This window comes from Watersipora subatra, chromosome 6 (assembly GCF_963576615.1).
Source record: "Watersipora subatra chromosome 6, tzWatSuba1.1, whole genome shotgun sequence".
Classification (NCBI taxonomy): Eukaryota; Metazoa; Bryozoa; class Gymnolaemata; order Cheilostomatida; family Watersiporidae; genus Watersipora; species Watersipora subatra.
In genome coordinates, this window is record NC_088713.1 from 29842979 (window position 1) to 29861713 (window position 18735).

The window sequence follows — 18735 nt, forward strand, 5'->3', positions numbered from 1 at the left end:
TTAATGATAGTCATGCTCACGTTCATTTCAGATCACATGATTTTCACTAAGCCCATTTTTTAAGGAAATGCGTACATATTTGCCTATCTAAACAGCTTTCGCAGTGCATCAAACCACTGCATAGTTTCCAAAGAGTTATCACATGCATCTTAAATAGAAAAAATAAAATGACCAAAAGCTAACAATCAAGACAAATCATATTTTTAAAATGTTTCATCTAAATTGATGTTTTTCCCATAGACTACTATTATCATACGCTATACTGACATAGGGCAATATTGTCAAATGATTTATTTGATAACATTATGAAAAACAAAACGTAATATGGAACACAAATTAATTCTTTAATTGGACTATCGAATTTACAAAGAGTTGAACAGTTATATTTTAAAACAAATATGAAGGGTATTTCTTATGAAACCTTTTTTAATTTCTCAAGAGAAATTTAGTATTTTGACAACTTATATGCAATTTAACCATGAGTAACTTATACCAGAAGAAAATTATGATAGACAATAGAATTATATCACCCCAACTATAGAAGGTTTGAAGTCATGTATTTACTGATTTGCTTTAGTTTTTGATTTAAATTGCAATTGGAAAAATCTTTTAAACCCAAAATGCATGATTCTCAAAGTTGATTGTTTGAATATCACACTCACAAAATTTTTTTTCTTTTGTATCACATTAGATAGTTCGGTTGATGTACCGGCTTGCACAGCAAGAACTCTAATAGTGAGTGATTATTGCAAAGTTGTTTTCTAGTGCCGTTGTTTTTGTAATAATTTTTGTTTAATATTCGTCGTTTTGGTATACTTTCAGTGTTGGTAGAGAATCTCCTGAACAAAGTAAATATTATTACTTTCTACTTATTTTCTGATAAACATTAAGCAGCAAGGGTCCAGGTAATCATGATGCAACATCAAACAGCAACAAGATCTATTAATAGAACAAAGGAAATTATGCAATACGGTTACTTGCAGGCAATAATAAGATCATATGGTTTGCGACTTTTACACAGTCTGTCATCTAAAGAAGAAATTTTTTCTTTAAAGATAAGTTCTCCATAACATACTACACTTAAAAATATTTAACGGTTTTAATTACAATGCTAATTTTATATGAAGCAAGAAAGGCTGATAATTGCTTATAAAATTCACAATAATAAAAAGTCTGCAAAAATGATACCAATTTGCAAAAATATTTCTGATAATTTAGACACGAAGTTAAACAAAAACTTGTGTTGAGCACCAATAATTACCAACTGGTAGATCCCTTGTTGAAAATTCGCAACAGCACACTTGCAAAATTGCCTGAAGATCCTTGTCAACTGTTTTTTATTACTGCTGACAAAGTTATTACTTTTGGTCTTTTACTCAAGAAAGGTCACGAGCCAAAACTCCTCTGTTTTGTCAATTTGTAATTTTGTTTGAAAAACTACACAAGTCTTTTTAGAAATTGCATTGTAACAAAATAATTTTAGATATCAATAGCAATAGTGCAATAACCTACTTATTGTTCTATTGTGATTGCTAATTTAAACTAAACATTTTTTTTTAGAATTATTCTATAGCTGGCCATTGACTACCTTTGTTGGAAAGCTTACCTATAGTTTTAAAGATTGGAAAACTCATCTCACTTTACTTTGCGTAGCTCATACATGTATATAGCCACCCCTTTTTATTAATAATTGCTTTGAAAAAGTCTCACAGCATTGATAAACTTTCTGCTCTGTTTGAGAGTTTTCTGAGCCAACATGTTTATCACTGTTGAAATTTTGCCTGTCATACATTGAACATGTCTTGTTCTGCTTATGATTATGTAATATTGAAGAAGGATCAATTAAACTTAGGGAACAAAGAGACTTATTCAATACTGCAATCAGTAAAATTCAGCGCTGCTCATGCACAATGACAAAATTATAACATTTTCTGCTTGTACACTAAATCAAAGACAAATAAGATCCTAAACTCTTATAAAGTTTGTGCTCAATAGCATATACGCTATACAAATATTAAATGAACTTAACATTTTCTGTCTACGCAGTTCTATAATATTCTATTCTGTGCGCGGCTTTATGGTTAGCTAAAAACCAAGCAGATTCAGTGAGTGAGACATGTTGTTAATGAAATGGTAGCTTGTAAATCTCACAGACACTGCAAATAATTTGTCGAAAATCTACCTAGGCACAAGATTTTAAACTTTATTTGCAACATCAGATAGTCATGCTCACTTTTATTTTATATCACATGGTTTCCACTATGCCCATTTTTTTAAAGACATGCGTACATATTTGCCAATCTAAACAGCTTTCACAATCCATCAACTTACTGCACAGTTGCCAAAGAGTTATGCCATGCGTTTTGAATCGAAAAAGTAAAGTGAACAACAGTTAACGGTAAAGACAAATCACCTTTTCAAAATATTTCATATTATTGGATCTTGCTCACATAGATGATTATTATCATAAACGATACTGACTTAGTAAAATATTGCCGAAGGTTTCACGTTGAAATGCTATACTTAAAATTTTATTAAATACTTAAAGAATTTAATAGTTACTGTCTATTTTTATTTTTAAAAACTTCAATATGAATTAAAAGCCAAACAGGCATAGCAAGTGAAATGTGTTTGAAAGGTCGTATTCTGTTTCACAGATTCTGAAGATAATCTGGCAAATACCTACTTAGCGGACAGCAAATCACCTTTAGTTGCAATATTGTCTTTTAGCTGTACACAAATTATATTATATTTGTATTGCATTAGTGTTGTTGTCTTGTGTATGTGTGCCAATTATAGGCTCAATAGTTTCTATCATGCAAATATTTGAAAGAAAATAAATATATTTTAATACACCTAATAATTTTTGTACAAGAATTGGTAAAAATCCCAAACTAATAGGTTAAATGTCATACACACCAATGATAATAATTCCAAAACCGAAATGAGGATAGATTATCGCAATGCTATTTCTATTATTTGATTAAACTAATGTTTGCAAAATTAATCGTTGAAACAACAAACACACCTCCGATTTCTCAATGTTCCATGAATTTTTTTATGGATGAAAGTATACTTAATTAATTCATTAATATTCTAAAAGTAATGGTTGTATTTCAATTAACGGTTTTGATAATATTCGTAGTTATTGAAACAGCATTGAGAAATTTTATGACTGTATGTACAGTTGTGATATTTGCTTTATGTTTTCAAACCAATGGCCATACAAGCAAATGTTCATGCACTGATATTTTTACCATCAATTTGGGAACATCTTAATACAAATGTTTTGAGATTGGTGGCGACTAATTGTGCTCTTATAATCATTGTGTAATGTTCCAAACTAATGGTAGTAATATAATAAGTATTTGTTGTGGTATTCATCTTTCCAAATTAGATATATTTTATTCTTTGTCATCAAATGTAACAACAAACTGAAGGAAACTTTTTGTAACATCCTTGATATGAATTAATACTATGTATGCACCAGTAAATTTTGACAATTATTTCAAACCAATGGTTAAAAGATCATGCAAACTCGTGGTTATATTTGAAGCCTCAAATTAGCAACAACATAGCACAATGGCGTTGAGATGCTATATCACTCAAACTGCTTTTGTAATAATTGCTCAATATCCCCGAGCAAATGGTTAAAAAATCATACAAGCTTTGTGGAGCTAATGAAGCGAGCATTAGGGACATTTTATTACAGATACTTTGAGCTGTTGTACAACTGTGAGCGGAGTTGCATATTGGCCAACTTCCCAGAATAGTTACATAATTATAAACACTGGTGATGGTATTTTAGCATCTATTTGGGGACATCTTGTCACAATAGTTATGAGATGCTTGATCACTGCGTGTAGATTGGTAATAATTGATCAATGTTTCAAACTAATGGAAGCAATATCATTCACAGTTGCAATAGTAGTTTTACCACAAAATTGGTGAAGTCTTCTCACACATTCGCTTTAAGATGGTTAGCGAATAAGTGTGCACTTACAATTATAGATCAATTTTTTCAAGCTAATGGTTTAACTATAACTAAAACTTGCTGTGATATTTGTGCCATTAAATTAGAGAGATTTTCCCACAGCCCAGATGCTTTGAAATGATTAGTGACTGTAAGTGAACTTACAAAAATGTGTAAAGTCATATGCATATGTGATAATAGTTCTGCGATCAAATTGAGACATCTTGGCATGATGAATTTACATGGCTTAAAACTGCACATTATTTTATCATAATTGGTTAATGCGACCATACAAATGTTTAAAATAGCGTAAACATGTCTGAGATATTTGGCTGTCAAATAACGACCATCTTACAGCAACGGTTTTTAGATTGTTCATGACTGTGAGTTCAGACATAATAATTGTTCTATGTCCCCAAATCAATGGTTAAAATATCATACACACCTGTGAGAATAATTTTACCATCAAATTGGGGACATATTGTTGCAATGGTGTTGACATTGTCTATGACTGACTGTGTTCTTTTGTTCTAATTGGTCAATGTGCTCAGAAAACTGCTTAAAAAGCATATTCATTGGAGTTGGTATTTTGGCATTAAATTTGGAACATATTGCAGCAATGGTATTAAGAATGATCATAACTGTTATCTCAAATAAAATAATCAGTCAATGTCCCCAAATCAATGGTTAAAATATCATACACACCTGTGAGAATAATTTTACCATCAAATTGGGGACATATGGTTGCAATGGTGTTGACATATTCTATGACTGACTGTGTTCTTTTGTTATAATTGATCAATGTGCTCAGGAAACTGCTTAAAAAGCATAATTATTGGGATTGATGTTTTGGCATTAGATTTGGAACATCGAGCAGCAATGGTATAAGTAATGATGATGACTGTGATTTCAAATAAAACAATCAGTCAATGTCCCCAAATCAATGGTTAAAATATCATACACACCTGTGAGAATAATTTTACCATCAAATTGGGGACATATTGTTGCAATGGTGTTGACATATTCTATGACTGACTGAGTTATTTTGTTGTAATTGGTCAATGTGCTCAGGAAACTGTTTAAGAAGCATATTTATTGGGATTGATATTTTGGCATTAAATTTGGAACATCTAGCAGCAATGGTATTAGGAATATTCATGACTGTGATATCAAATAAGATAATCAGTCAATGTCCCCAAATCAATGGTAAAAATATCATACACACCTGTGAGAATAATTTTACCATCAAATTGGGGACATATTGTTGCAATGGTGTTGACATTGTCTATGACTGACTGTGTTCTTTTGTTCTAATTGGTCAATGTGCTCAGAAAACTGCTTAAAAAGCATATTCATTGGAGTTGGTATTTTGGCATTAAATTTGGAACATATTGCAGCAATGGTATTAGGAATGATCATGACTGTTATCTCAAATAAAATAATCAGTCAATGTCCCCAAATCAATGGTTAAAATATCATACACACCTGTGAGAATAATTTTACAATCAAGTTGGCGACATATTGTTGCAATGGTGTTGACATATTCTATGAATGACTTTGCTCTTTTGTTATAATTGGTCAATGTGCTCAGGAAACTGCTTAAGAAGTATATTCATTAGGGTTAATATTTTGGCATTAAATTTGGAACATCGAGCAGCAATGGTATTAGGAATGATGATGACTGTGATATCAAATAAAATAATCAGTCAGTGTCCCCAAGTCAATGGTAAAAATATCATACACACCTGCGATAACTTTTCTACAACCAATATGGGGATATCTTTTCTTGATAATATTTCTACTAATTTGTTAAACTAATGGTTACAAACTTGCTGATTAAAATACTAAACATTCCCTGTGTTCATATTGCCCTCTAAATAGTTGATGGTGAAAAGTACAGACTCCCTATTAGACTAGCATTGAGCGAATTTATGATGTCGTGTGCACTTGTAATAGTTTGTCAATTGTACCTAAACAACGAATATACTTGTATACTAATACAAACACACTTTTCTTTTATGTTTACATCATACATCAGAAAAATTGTATGACAACATATTTGAGACTATTTTTGACGGTTTGCAGTTACAATAACTGGTCAATTACTTCAAAAAACATTGACTGTAGTATCATACATAATTTGGATGACGTACACGCCTTCAAATGGAACAAAGTTTATTTCAATAGTACCGAGATAGCTCAAATCAGTGTGTGCAGTGATAGTATTTATTTAACACTCCCAAGCTAATGGTTAAAATATTTTGCATACTTTTGGTCATATCTGCACTAAAAATTGAGTCAATCTTGTTATTAAACATTTGAATAGATTACAATTAAATGTATGGTTTTTGCAAAGATGGGCAACTCAATATATTTTTAAGAAAATGTAATAGAAGGCAAATTTTTGGTACGGATAACACGTTTTATTAAACATAATGATATTTTTATAAGGTAAAAGTTAATGGGCTTACATTAGGTATATTGGAGATACCAATGCTTCATTTCCAAAGCTTGATTCTAATAAGTCTCCGCCTATGCTTGGCTTTTCATGCATGGCTTACAAACAAAGGAATTGCGCAAAAGTTTAATTTAAAAGTGGTAATCACCGTGTGCAACCAAACAGAAAAGTACAACTAAAATTAATTGTATCCAAATTTATTTGGTTTCCTGATTTAAAAAAAATTACTCACATTTGCTTGCCTGGTTATTTTTACTTTTGTTTAAAAAAGTTAACTCATGATCGCGCAATGTAAATTTTCTGATGGCTGCTCTTGGTAGTGATAAAATGAGATGTAGCAAAATACTTTACCGATTATAGTAATTAAATTTATTGCCTATTCAGGGCTTAAGAGTTCTATGAAAACTATGTTAAAATGTTTACCTTGAACATACTCGCGTTAAATGTTGAATAGTCTTAAATCTAGATAGACATCAGCCTGCAACCCAGGCCTGGCTGTTTGCAATTCAAAACCTTAACTGGAACAGATCACCGTAAATTCTGTGAAGCAATTGATTACACTGAATTTATTACTAAACATAAAAGTCTAAGGTCGATTCAACCTTTGCGCACCATACATGTGTAGAATTAGTACTTTAAATAGGTTTAATAAAGAACTATTAAACTTCTAAGTTGACATTTGGGGAAAAATTAAGTGATGGATAACTTTTACAAGCACATTTACGAAAGTGTGGGAAAAGTATCACATACCGACAACTCCAAAATGGTTGAAAAAAACAAAAATAAGCCAGAGTTATCTTCTCTACGCAAAAATCCCCGTTTATTAGATAAAAAAATCATACATGTGTGTAATGTGATGTCCCCAAAGTTAGTGTTAAATTCTTATGAGCTATAACTGAAAAACGGATAAGATGACAGCTCCAAAAATCAGTGCATTTGTAAACCCAACAAAAAATGTTTTAATATGTTATTTTTTAAAGCTCTTAATGATAGAGGAAAATTGTCCTCAAAGTGATGGTAAAAATATCGCGTCCCCAATTGCATGTGTTTACAAGACTGCGTGTATTTGCGTGTGTGCGTGTGTGCGTGCGCGTGCGTGTGTGTGTGTGTGTGCGTGCGTGTGTGTGTGTATTTCATTTCATCAAGTAGTAGAAATGTAACATTAAGCAAAAATAAAGATATGGTTATAATATTGATTAAGCTAAACAAAATAAATGAAATCTTAGTTCCTACTCGTTAAGGCATGATGAGGCCCACATGTGCAGTAACACTGCAGCTAGTTAAGGTGCTGGGCCCACAAGAATTGGCTAACTCAAACAGAAGGTCTGAAATAATCTAGGCGTAACACATGGCTTTTAACATAAGCTCAAAAATTAGTAAATGCAGAGGTTTTGGGTAATTCTATTGGAAGACTGTTCCATTGTGATGGTATTCTGTATTCAATTGCTTTCTGACATGAAGCAGTCTAAAATAATGGTAAAAGTAGATTGGTTTCTAAAAATCTCGTGTTATAGCGTGAATGGCTTTGTTTCGTTCCCTTGGTTTCATTATCACTTGAATACAAGTTTGAAAAGCTATCAAGAGAACTCTATACTGATAAATTTTATCAACAGGCAACACAGACAACTAAAATTAGTGGTGGTTTTCAAATATTATGCGTATTAGACGTTTTGTGATATTAGTATTTTTTTAAATAACAAAATGGAGCATTTTCCCATGACTCCAGACAGTAACTAATTTTTGAGTTAATAAACGCAATATATATTAGTTTCATAATATTTTTGGGTAAAAATTTAGCATATCTACTACTCAGGTGTGATATAGATTCTATCGCTTTATTCAGCTTATTGTTGTATGCATCACATATCAGGTGACTGTCCAAATGAATTCCTAAGAATTTGATTAAAGATGTCTCTTTTAACTCTGAATCAAATAATTTTAATGTTTTATTAATTTAATTTTCTCTTGATGATTTTTTATTACAATGCACATTGTTTTGTTCTTTTTTACAGTTAATTTATTTGTATTACACCATTGTTCAATTATTTCAAGTTTATTATTGACTATATCAATGTCATTATTCAAATTGTTAAACTCGAAAAATAAATTTGTTTCATCAGCATGTAGAATAGGTTTTAAATGATTAGCAGAAAACACAAGATAATTAATATATGTTAAGAATAAGGTTAGACCCAGGATAGAACTTCAAAGAACTTATACTTAAAACTAGGAATTTATACTTAAAAAGCTAGATTTATAATTTTCTATAAAAGTTACCTGTTTTCTATTTTCTAAATAGTTTTTTATCCAGTGAGTGGAAGACGATGAAAAGTGCATAGATTTTATATTGTGAATAAGTATATTGTGGTCAATAGTTTCAAAAGCCTTACTATAATCAAGAAATATCCCTAATACTGCTTTGACACGGTTCATTGTTGATAAAACTTTATTTGTGATCTCAAATAATGCTTGGCTAGTGTTTCGGCTTTTTCTGAAACCGAATTGTTGTGTCGTAAGAATGCAAGAATGTAAGTATGTGTGTAGTAAGCTAAATTTATTTGAAATCAAAGTTTATGTTATACATCGGTCTTGAAGATAAAAACTCCCTATGGTTTGTACTGCTGCTACTTCACATATACATAGTACATTGTAAAGTTTCATTTTATGGCATATCATACTCACTAAATACCCAAAGTTACTGTCGGAAACTTAGCTACTAGGCTAACATATACTACAAGGCTAACATACTGTTTTATTGCTAATTTTTAATATGTTCAGCACTTATATAAAGCTTTGTGGATTATACTAGGGCATGTTGGCATTATATGATCACTATGGTTTCTATACCCCTACATACAACTCTTCACCATATGATGCCAAAACTGAAACAAATCAAATGTGCACCCTCAGTGTATCCTGAGGGTGCACTGTAATAAAATCTGCATGCTCTAACGTTTATTTTTATAACCAGGAAGTATTTGCCTTTGTTACTGAACTACATACAAAAGACTGTGTAGGTTATAGATGCTGCTAGTTTGTGACCTCTACCACTTGTTATCTGTCTATATTTAGCTCTGGACTCTTAAGCTGAGGTCACACATCAACTGAACCAGACGTTCCAAAGCGTGCATAGCTCAATCATGACAATCAAGATTTTGGACAGTGCAGGCAGATCGATCACAACTGAGCCAACAAGTTCTGATTTGGTGTGCTAATATTTTCTGAATGGTTAAGCTCCTTTTTATATGCATACTCTGCATGCATTTTGAATCCAGTGTAAGAACTATCAGGGAGTTATCAGGAAGATATTTCTACCAAACATTTGATATCAAACAAATTGTACAGAAACGATGAGAGAGTTCAAAGTTCAACACTGATTTATTAATATATCACTTAATACTGAAATTTATGATGAATATAAAGCAGTGAGTAGTACTATCATTATTTAAAAAATGTAAACAACAAAATTTTACGTTTATTCTAGTTTTATCTAATTATAACCCAACAGGCTGGTGCCAGTGTTATCTAAAAGCATATTAATTATGAGTGCTATATAAACTGTTATCCTTAGTTTTTATCATTAAATTCTGGTTTCAGAATATGATTAATAAAAAATTCAATGTCTGAATTTAACAGACAATTAAAAATACCATAAAATAGATATATCTTGCTATAGGTGTTGCATGTTACAACTTTTACAACTGTCTATATATAGTTATATGAATGTACTCGATCTGTAATGTCGATCTGACCTAGATATTTTGTGGCAAGCTTTCGATATCTCTCTTGACTTGTTGTATGTAACAATGAGCGGAATTCTCTCTATACACAACTTTCATCATATCCAAAGACTTGGTATAAAAATCTAATGCTGAACTATATTCCCCAAGTGAGTGATATGCTTTACCGACAATATGGTAGCTGTGAGCAATATCAGGATGAAATGCAGTTTCTCCATACACGGCCTTCATCATCTCTAAAGATTGGGTGTGATATTCTAATGCTGCTCTATAGTCACCCAGTGAGTGATTTACTTTACCAATGCAATTGTAGCTGTCAGCAATATCAGCATGAGTTGCAGTTTCTCCATAGACAGCTTTCCTCATATCCAAAGATTTAGTGTAATATTCTAATGCTGTTGTATAGTCACTCAGATAGAAATATGCATTACCAGTATTGTAGTAGCTGCCAGCAATATCAGAATGACTAGCAGTTTCTCCATGCACAGCTTTCATCATATTCAAAGACTTGGTGTGATATTCTAATGCTGCTCTATAGACCCCCAGTGAGTGATATACAGTACCAATGGAATTGTAGCTGTAAGCAATATTAGAGTGAGTAGCAGTTTCTCCATGCACAGCTATCCACATATCCAAAGACTTGGTAAAATACAATAATGCCTCTTCATAGTTGCCCAGGGAGTGATTTGCAGTACCAATGCCTAGGTAGCTGCTAGCAATATGAGAATGAGTAGCAGTTTCTCCATACACTGCTTTCCACATATCCAAAGACTTGGTGTAATATTCTAATGCTTTTTTATAGTTACCCAGATATTGATTTACATTGCCAATGCCTGTGTAGCTGCAAGCAATATCAGAATGAAGAGCAGTTTCTCCATACACAGCTTCCTTCATATCTAATGACTTTGTGAAGTATTTTAATGCTTCTCTATAGTTGCCAAGCGATTGGTATGCAATACCAACATTATGGTAGCTGGTAGCAATACCAGAATGAGTAGCAGTTTCTCCATACACAGCTTTCCACATATCCAAAGACTTGGTGTAATACTCCAATTCTGTTTTATAGTCACCCAGAAAGTGATGTGCATTACCAATGCCTAGGTAGCTGCGAGCAATATCAGAATGAATAGCAGTTTCTCCGTGCACAGATCTCTGCTTATTCAAGGCCATACTCAGAAATTCTAAGGCTGAGCTATGCTCACCTAATGATAAATACGTCTGTCCAATGTTGAAGTATGCTGTAGATATATCTCTGTGATCAGCTAATGCAGTGATATCCTTTTTGTCCTAAAATATTACTCAATCATATTAAGGTTTAAATAAGTTATCATCTATACTGTTGTCTACCAGCTTTTACCACCCACATAGTTAGTATGTAACGGTCTATTATGTTCAGCTTATCGCATGCATTTGACATTATATACCGTAATAACATAAGTCTGAAACTTGACCAGAGAAAATTGCTTTTTCAGCTGTAAATTGTATTAGTAGTTTGGTAGTATGATCCATGTGCAGCTTCAATAGCAGTGGTTTAGAATGGTAGGAATTCAAGCTATATGTTAGGAAATCCTTTTACAATACTTTAGTATAACTTGATGAAATAATAAAACTAAACTTAAATATTGTGCAAGCAATGAGCACAAATTTATTTTAACAATTATAAAGTAATAAAGTGAAAACAATTGAGTGACAGCAAGTAATATTAATTCCTTTTATCACACTTATTTATAATATGTAATATCAGTTCTAGTTTAATATCCTCGTTGGACACACAGATAATTTGTTCACTGTAAATTAGTATGCACATTCTTAGCGAGTTGATCCATTCAGTACCAATTTTTAAATAAATCTAACTAACTTCAGCGTAATTCTGTGTAATAAATTTTCCACCTAGCTGAAATTACTGTTAATTTACCTTTTACTCTTGTTTTTCATCAGATTGTCTTAACTTTAAGATTATAGAGTGATTAGATTAACAGCAATAATTAAACTTGTTAATTAAAAATGAATTAAAAATAGTTTCATCTATAAATTTAACTAACTTTTGTTTTGTTTTGTGTTGTTTTGTACAAGTTGTTACTATTAATATACCTTTTGCTGTTGTTTTGCAACATTGAAAAGCATCTCAACTTTAATATTGTAAAGTGATTAGATCAAAGTGCCAGTAATAACTTGAAGATGAAATTGCGCAAACGTTTTTAGTTAATTTTTTCAAAAAGTGTTGGTATTTCTTTATCATTTGTGATTGCTTTTAATGTTTGAAGTCATCTGATTGCTGACATGTTTGAAGATTAAAATCAATATAACCTGATAACATTTATAATACAAAGAGGTCAACAGACTCGGGACACGTAATACTTCAACTTGAATTCAATGTCCAATAGTAACTGTAGCAACAATGACATCTAGTGAAGCCATGTTACATTGTTGTTTCTTTTGAGCATTTTAATTGTGATCAAGTTTTGTCGATTTTAATCTTGAAACATACAAGCAATCAGATCAGCTCAAACATCAAAAACAACTGCAAATTATCCAAAGTACCTGATAACTAGTACTTACTGATAAAATTTACTACATTTTTGCACAAGTTGATCTTTAGTTGAAAATTTATTTCAGAAAACATTATAACACTGAATTGGGTTTACCTATTCGGAGTGTCAATAGCGTAATTAAGTGTTCAACAGTAAGTGTCAGCGTACAACGGAGTCCCAAGTTTTGATAGCCTAGACAACGAATCATTTGACACAACCTGTAGTCTAGTAAACATTTTGAGGTATCTGATACCAATTACATTCTATTTAAATTTGTTGTTATTGTACAGTAATTTTCTCTAGCAAATTTTCAAGGCATCAATGTAAGATCCACCATGATATAGAAACCAAAAACATAATTCACTTTTAGCAGAAACAGTTGATACTCACCTTTGGCAGCATCTTTTTAGCATCTTTCCAGTTACCAATCTCTTTGTAGCAGTGCGCCGCTAGAAATCTGAATAACTCAGTAGATGCTTGATTGCTGTCAATGAGGTGCATGAAATACTGTAGAGCACGGCAGTAATTCCCAGTATAGTACAGTACGTATGCGCAAAGCTCAGTATTCTTGCGCACAAAGGATTTGCCATCAGGCATACTCGCTGCGTGTTCCTTTACTTTATTGAAGAAGAAGTCAAGCCCAGAAGATTCTAGAGATTTACTGATAGCATTTCCTAGCTCCTCTTTAGCCTCAGAGTATTTGCCCATAAAGTATAAAACCTCAGATTTTACCCAATGGTCATTTTTTGTTACAGAAACTTCTGCGCATATCGACGAGATGGCAGTGTTGCCAAGGCATTCAAATGAGTCAGCGGCTTCCGATACGCTCGCTTTTACAGACTGTTTGATTGGAGCGAGCAAGCATCCCATGGTTAGGATTAACTGTGGGGGAGCAATGTAGGTCTCATTCTGTGCTACAGTTTGTTCATCAGCAACATGAATAAACTCGGCCTGAGCTTTCAGTTTGAGGTAAGCAGATGTACGTATGTAGATAGATGAAGCTAACAGAATGTTTAAGTAGTCATGATTGTCATGTGACAACAGGCCCTTTTCTCTCATAGTTGAGAAAACTTTCCAGCAATGCACGGCATCAAACTGCAAACACATTTTCAAATTGTTTGCTAGCAAAGTTGGATATCGGAATAACTTCTCCTTAACTTTTACACTCCGGTTTTCTGGCGGTTGAAATTTTGTGAACTCAGGAAGAAATGAGTACTTGTTCATGTCCTGTTGAAATGATTGCAAACGTTTTTGCAAAACATTCTTTTTTTCTGGCACTGAATTCTCATAAACTCTTTTAGCTGACTGAAACAATCGATATGGTTCACAAGGGTCAGATATTGACTCGTTTGCTAAAATAACAGCAGTTGATGAGAGCATGTCAGACTTGTCTGCAGCGTAACTATCAAATGGTTTTTCAGCTTCCTTTTGGTAGAGCGTCATGAGTTCGTCGACAGTGAATGTCAACTTATAACCTCCTTTTCCATTTCCTGTTGGTATGTTACCTGATCTTTGTGTAATTCCATCAATTCTGTAGCCAACAAACATATTATCAGTAGAGATCTGATGGTCCAAGTAGTCATTCTCAATCAGTTCCTGGATATCAAAAGCTTTCAGTGGTGTCTCTTTGAGATTCCCTATACGGAAGTAGCTGTCTACGGCTAATCTTTCAAAGTAGTTAGAATTATTTTCAACTATAATTCCATATTCTAGGTCAGAATACGGAGTCGCCTCCCCCTTTGCAATTGACCCAAGAGCTATGACCACAAACTTATCATCACATTCTTCATTTAATCTTTTTAGAACTGTGACACTTGTTTCTAAAATTCTTCTAGAAACTTTGATTAGACCCTCTGTGCATTTCTCACTTGTTTCAAACACGTTTTTACAAAATATTCTAGATTTTTGTTTGCTGTTTTCACTAAAGATGTTATCAGTTTCTAATTCTTTAACTGAGCCAATTAAAAGTTCAAAATCTTCATTTGTCTTCTCTCGGTACTCATGTAGAAGTTTTTCATGGCTTCTAATCAGTTCCTGATGCTCATCATAACTGAGTGGATGGTTACCTTTGTACCAACTCTCTTCTATCTCATAGACTAACTTATGTCTCTCAGGTAGTGGATCCTCTGCTACACAGAAGTTAGCTAAACCATGAGCCTGTAAATTGTATAGAAAGGTAGTAGATAAAGTAGAGTTTATATGAAGAATTATCAGATAGTACAAATAAGTAGCATTCATTAGTCAAAGAAAACTAAGATGACTCAAGAGAAGCCTGATTTCCAAGGTTCCTTATTGTTACTATTTCTCAGTTTTGATAAATAAGTTAAGCTAGTTAATAATATGCTCAGTTTTTCAACAGGTACACAGGCTGCAGTAGTTTCATAGCTAAAGTTATAGTTGTCATTGATATGCAGAAAAGACAATTACTAAACTTAAATGTATTTACACAGTTTGTCACCATAGGGTTACATGGCCTGTTACTAATGTAGCGGATACAATCATTTCAAAAATATAGCAGCATATTTTTGTTTGATATAAAGTTTAAGTGAATACTACATTATTACCTATCAAGTTAGAGTTATCATATCACTATGGAATGTATGTTTTCAGTTTTTGTTTGTTTCTGAACATGCGTTTATTGCATGTGTACCATGGTTGTAACTTTATATTAATGTTCATTAATATATTTATTAACTCCAGTAAGGTATAGCTTAGCTACAAGAAAGCCACAACATAATTATTCCACAACGCATACAAGCTATTACGATAATAATACCTATAATATATTATATATAATATATGTCAGCTTAAACTCATCGATAGTGCCACTACATAAAACTAAACTGTACTATGTTCATCTGTTAATCAAGTTGAGTTACCTGAACATAGTCTCTCCAGGAGCCAGACTCTTCACCTTTAGATTTATAGTTTCTTGCTAGCCATTCTACATATGGAAACTCTGACATTATGTAGTCCACATGTTGATGAGTCTACCCTGCAACATATATTGAATAACCATCTACTAAGCTACTTACTCCTGCAGACAGGAATAATAGTACAATAAGGTGTTAATATGATATAGATAGACACTAACTATACTTAACCCTTGGAACAGCAGAACCTACATCAAAATAATACACATTAATGTCAAATACTTTCTCTATGTCTTGAAAGGTATTATGTTATTATTTCCAAATAGGTTTTAGCTAACATTTTGCTGCTAGTATGTTGAGGAACAATAAGTCGGCATACTTACTAATGCCGAAGCAATAAATATTTTAAAGTTTATGAAAAACTTTCGTCTAACAAAAACAGGCCCAGCTAGACACTTGATAAAAATCTGAATGCCTGTCAGCATGTCAAGTTTCACTTTCTTGTTTGGTCAGTTTTAATACCAAAAATACATTAGCTAATAGCCACCTAGCAAGCAATAATTATACATGTATACTTTTGATTTTCTGCATTTTCATGTGTGAAATAGTCACAGTAATTTTTATATCCAAGATAATATAAAACTTTTGATGGTTCTACCAAGGTGATGTTGATCTTCTTGCAAACTTAGAGTTGTCCTAACAAACTTTCACAAAAGCAGACAAGTTCTAAAAGAGCAAATAGTGTAACAACCAAATCAGACTATTAAAAACGATTAGTTACTATTAATATTATTAATTATATAGCCCGTTAAGGTCCTGTTTTAGTGTGTCATAAATTTTCTGGCATCTTCCCGTTTTATTAGTGCCCTGTGATGACGTTTGACAGCACCTTCCTTACTATACTCTTACTTGTGGGTAATACTGTTTTCAGTATTTTTCCCTGTGTCATATGTACAGTATGTACTATTTTCTCACATACTGTACATTAATACCTTACCAAAGAAATGATGCCTGATGTTGTCAAGGTTTACATTAACCAAGTTTGATATGAAAATTAATGAAGCTAAATATTCCAACACCATCTAATGGTTGATGTACAGCTGTCGGCCCATTGTTTACATTCGTGTTTTTTCTGTTTTATATTTTATTTACATTCAAACAACTATCTCTATGAACCAGACTTTGTTACTTTTTTAGCTGGTCCATCATATGCTGGACACTTTTTACACTTTCTCATATACATTTTACTTGCCTTTTATACGCTTGGGTTGTGCTTTCACATCTTCTGTTAGAGTAGGGTTGAGGATTCAGTGTATAGCTGAGTGAAGTCAAAAGATGCTGAGTTGTAGTTGAAAAACTAATAATATCACAAATGACGAAATTGTAGCAGGCAGGCTGACACTTACTATTCCTACAGCAGTTGTTTTTTCCTTGATGAGTGAGTATAACTCCAATAGCTGTAAGAATAAAACTAGTTTATTTTATTTTACAAAGGAAGAGTAGATGACCTTTGTGATAATGCCAAGCAACATCACCTGTAAAAGTAAAGTGCACCACAAAACCATTACTGTATTAAATACATGAAAATATTTGATAGCTCATGCAAAACCAGCTAAATGAGGGGAATCGAGTCTTGACAATAATAACCTATGCACTAATAATCAAGGTGCAGGCCAGTATAATAAAGTAGAATGGGAAAGCCATCACAAATGGACATGACAACTCCCAAGCTGCTGATCAGGTATAAAGCACTCTGGCTGAAGTCTGATACTGATGGGTTATATTTTAGTCAAAGAAATAAAGACAGAGGCTCAAAGGTGTGTGAGTGATGATGAAAGAAGAACAGAGCACACAAGCCAATGCAGTCTTAATGGTCACCTTCGAGAAGCTACTTAATGAATTCCATTCGTTTGCTGAGACAATATAACTACAAAATAGTGATGAGGAACCTGACTGGCACACCAAACCTCTATATGAAGCTTTCCACTCGCAAATATCTGAAGTTGGTGATCTCTATTTGGCATACCATAAAACCTTCATTTAAACATCATGATACTCTATTTTACAGCTTTTGTAGTAGCGTTTTATTACGGGCACCAGTCAAATAGAGAGTGGTGCTGTATTTTTTTACTAACTCGCCAGAATGTTGAGAAGATAATTTTAACTGTTTTACAAATGAAGTGAAGCTAATATCACCTATATTTCGCACTCTCCTTTAGAAAGACCAACATAAATGCCATCAGCCTCAACATTTTGTGAAACTTTCCTCATACATGGCAAAGAATCAGATTGACTTAAGCAAAGAACTGGCGTTAAATGTGCAGCATCGCATAACGCAGTTGTTCATTCAAACACTTTTCTACATGGTATTTCAACTTGCGCACAACTCCTAATGTGCATCACGTGAGTCGTGGAAACATAGTTATAGCGTATAGATGTCTATAAAATGGGCACTGCTTCTAAAACTACAACATCGGTAGGAAGATCAAAAGAAAGTCAGTGAGAATGAGGTGCTAAGCTCCTCTGGCACTTTTACATACAGAATACAAAAGCATGTTCAGGAGAACAGTCCAGTATCATGGTGGTGGACAAAGTGGACAAGAGGGATACCATGACAGATATGGCAGTACATATTGACTGCAACATACTCAGGAAGAAAAATAGAATAGGAAGAAATATCTCCCGCTCATTAAAGATGTGATTGCGTCAAATTTTAGTTGATTTTAAAAGAAAGTACATTTTTGTCTATCAGTTGATAGGTTGTTTGTTGTGGTAGGCGACCTCATTGTCAAGATATTTTAAGATTAAAATCAACATAAAATGTTCGCGGTAAAAGCGCTAAAAAAGACATGTCAAGACTTGCCCAAAATGATGTATCGAGTGATACACCCTGTTTCTATCTTTTGTATTTACGTCGGCTATTGCGATAAAAGTCTAGTCTTATGCGGCTTTATTGGCATATATTTTATTTGGTGTTTGCTAATGCTGGCTCGAATAAATTTTTAATCCAGCTACAGATGCATTATTATAAATGTCTCAAACGCTTCATATAAAAGAAAATAGAAATGTTTCATATTAGCTTCCTCTAAATGCTGTGTAAAAATCTGAGTGCCGACTACCAATTCTATTGGTCTACGGTAATTAAGTCAAGCAATAAGGT

At 32.9% G+C, this 18735-nt stretch overlaps 1 protein-coding gene and 1 long non-coding RNA gene across 3 annotated transcripts in view; one reads left to right on the forward strand and one right to left on the reverse strand.

Annotated features, from left to right (window-relative positions):
• Positions 1-18735, forward strand: part of LOC137398840 (uncharacterized) — a 78235-nt gene that overhangs the window by 38051 nt on the left and 21449 nt on the right. The gene's annotated exons all lie outside the window — the stretch shown is intronic.
• On the reverse strand, positions 9847-15668 carry LOC137398778 (tetratricopeptide repeat protein 28-like). Its single transcript, XM_068084958.1, has 3 exons — positions 15582-15668; positions 13093-14859; positions 9847-11458 (listed from the first exon to the last, which is right to left on the reverse strand). The coding sequence occupies exons 1-3, from the start codon at positions 15666-15668 to the stop codon at positions 10184-10186; spliced, it is 3129 nt and encodes a 1042-aa protein (XP_067941059.1). The 3' UTR covers positions 9847-10183.

Excerpts from the sequence above, each read along its gene's own strand:
- LOC137398778 (XM_068084958.1), bottom strand. The coding sequence starts at position 15,668 with ATGTCAGAGTTTCCATATGTAGAATGGCTAGCAAGAAACTATAAATCT. Across the intron at positions 14,860-15,581 it reads CCTGGAGAGACTATGTTCAG|GCTCATGGTTTAGCTAACTT; the intron begins GTAACTCAACTT and ends TACAATTTACAG. Across the intron at positions 11,459-13,092 it reads CTAAAAAGATGCTGCCAAAG|GACAAAAAGGATATCACTGC; the intron begins GTGAGTATCAAC and ends GTAATATTTTAG.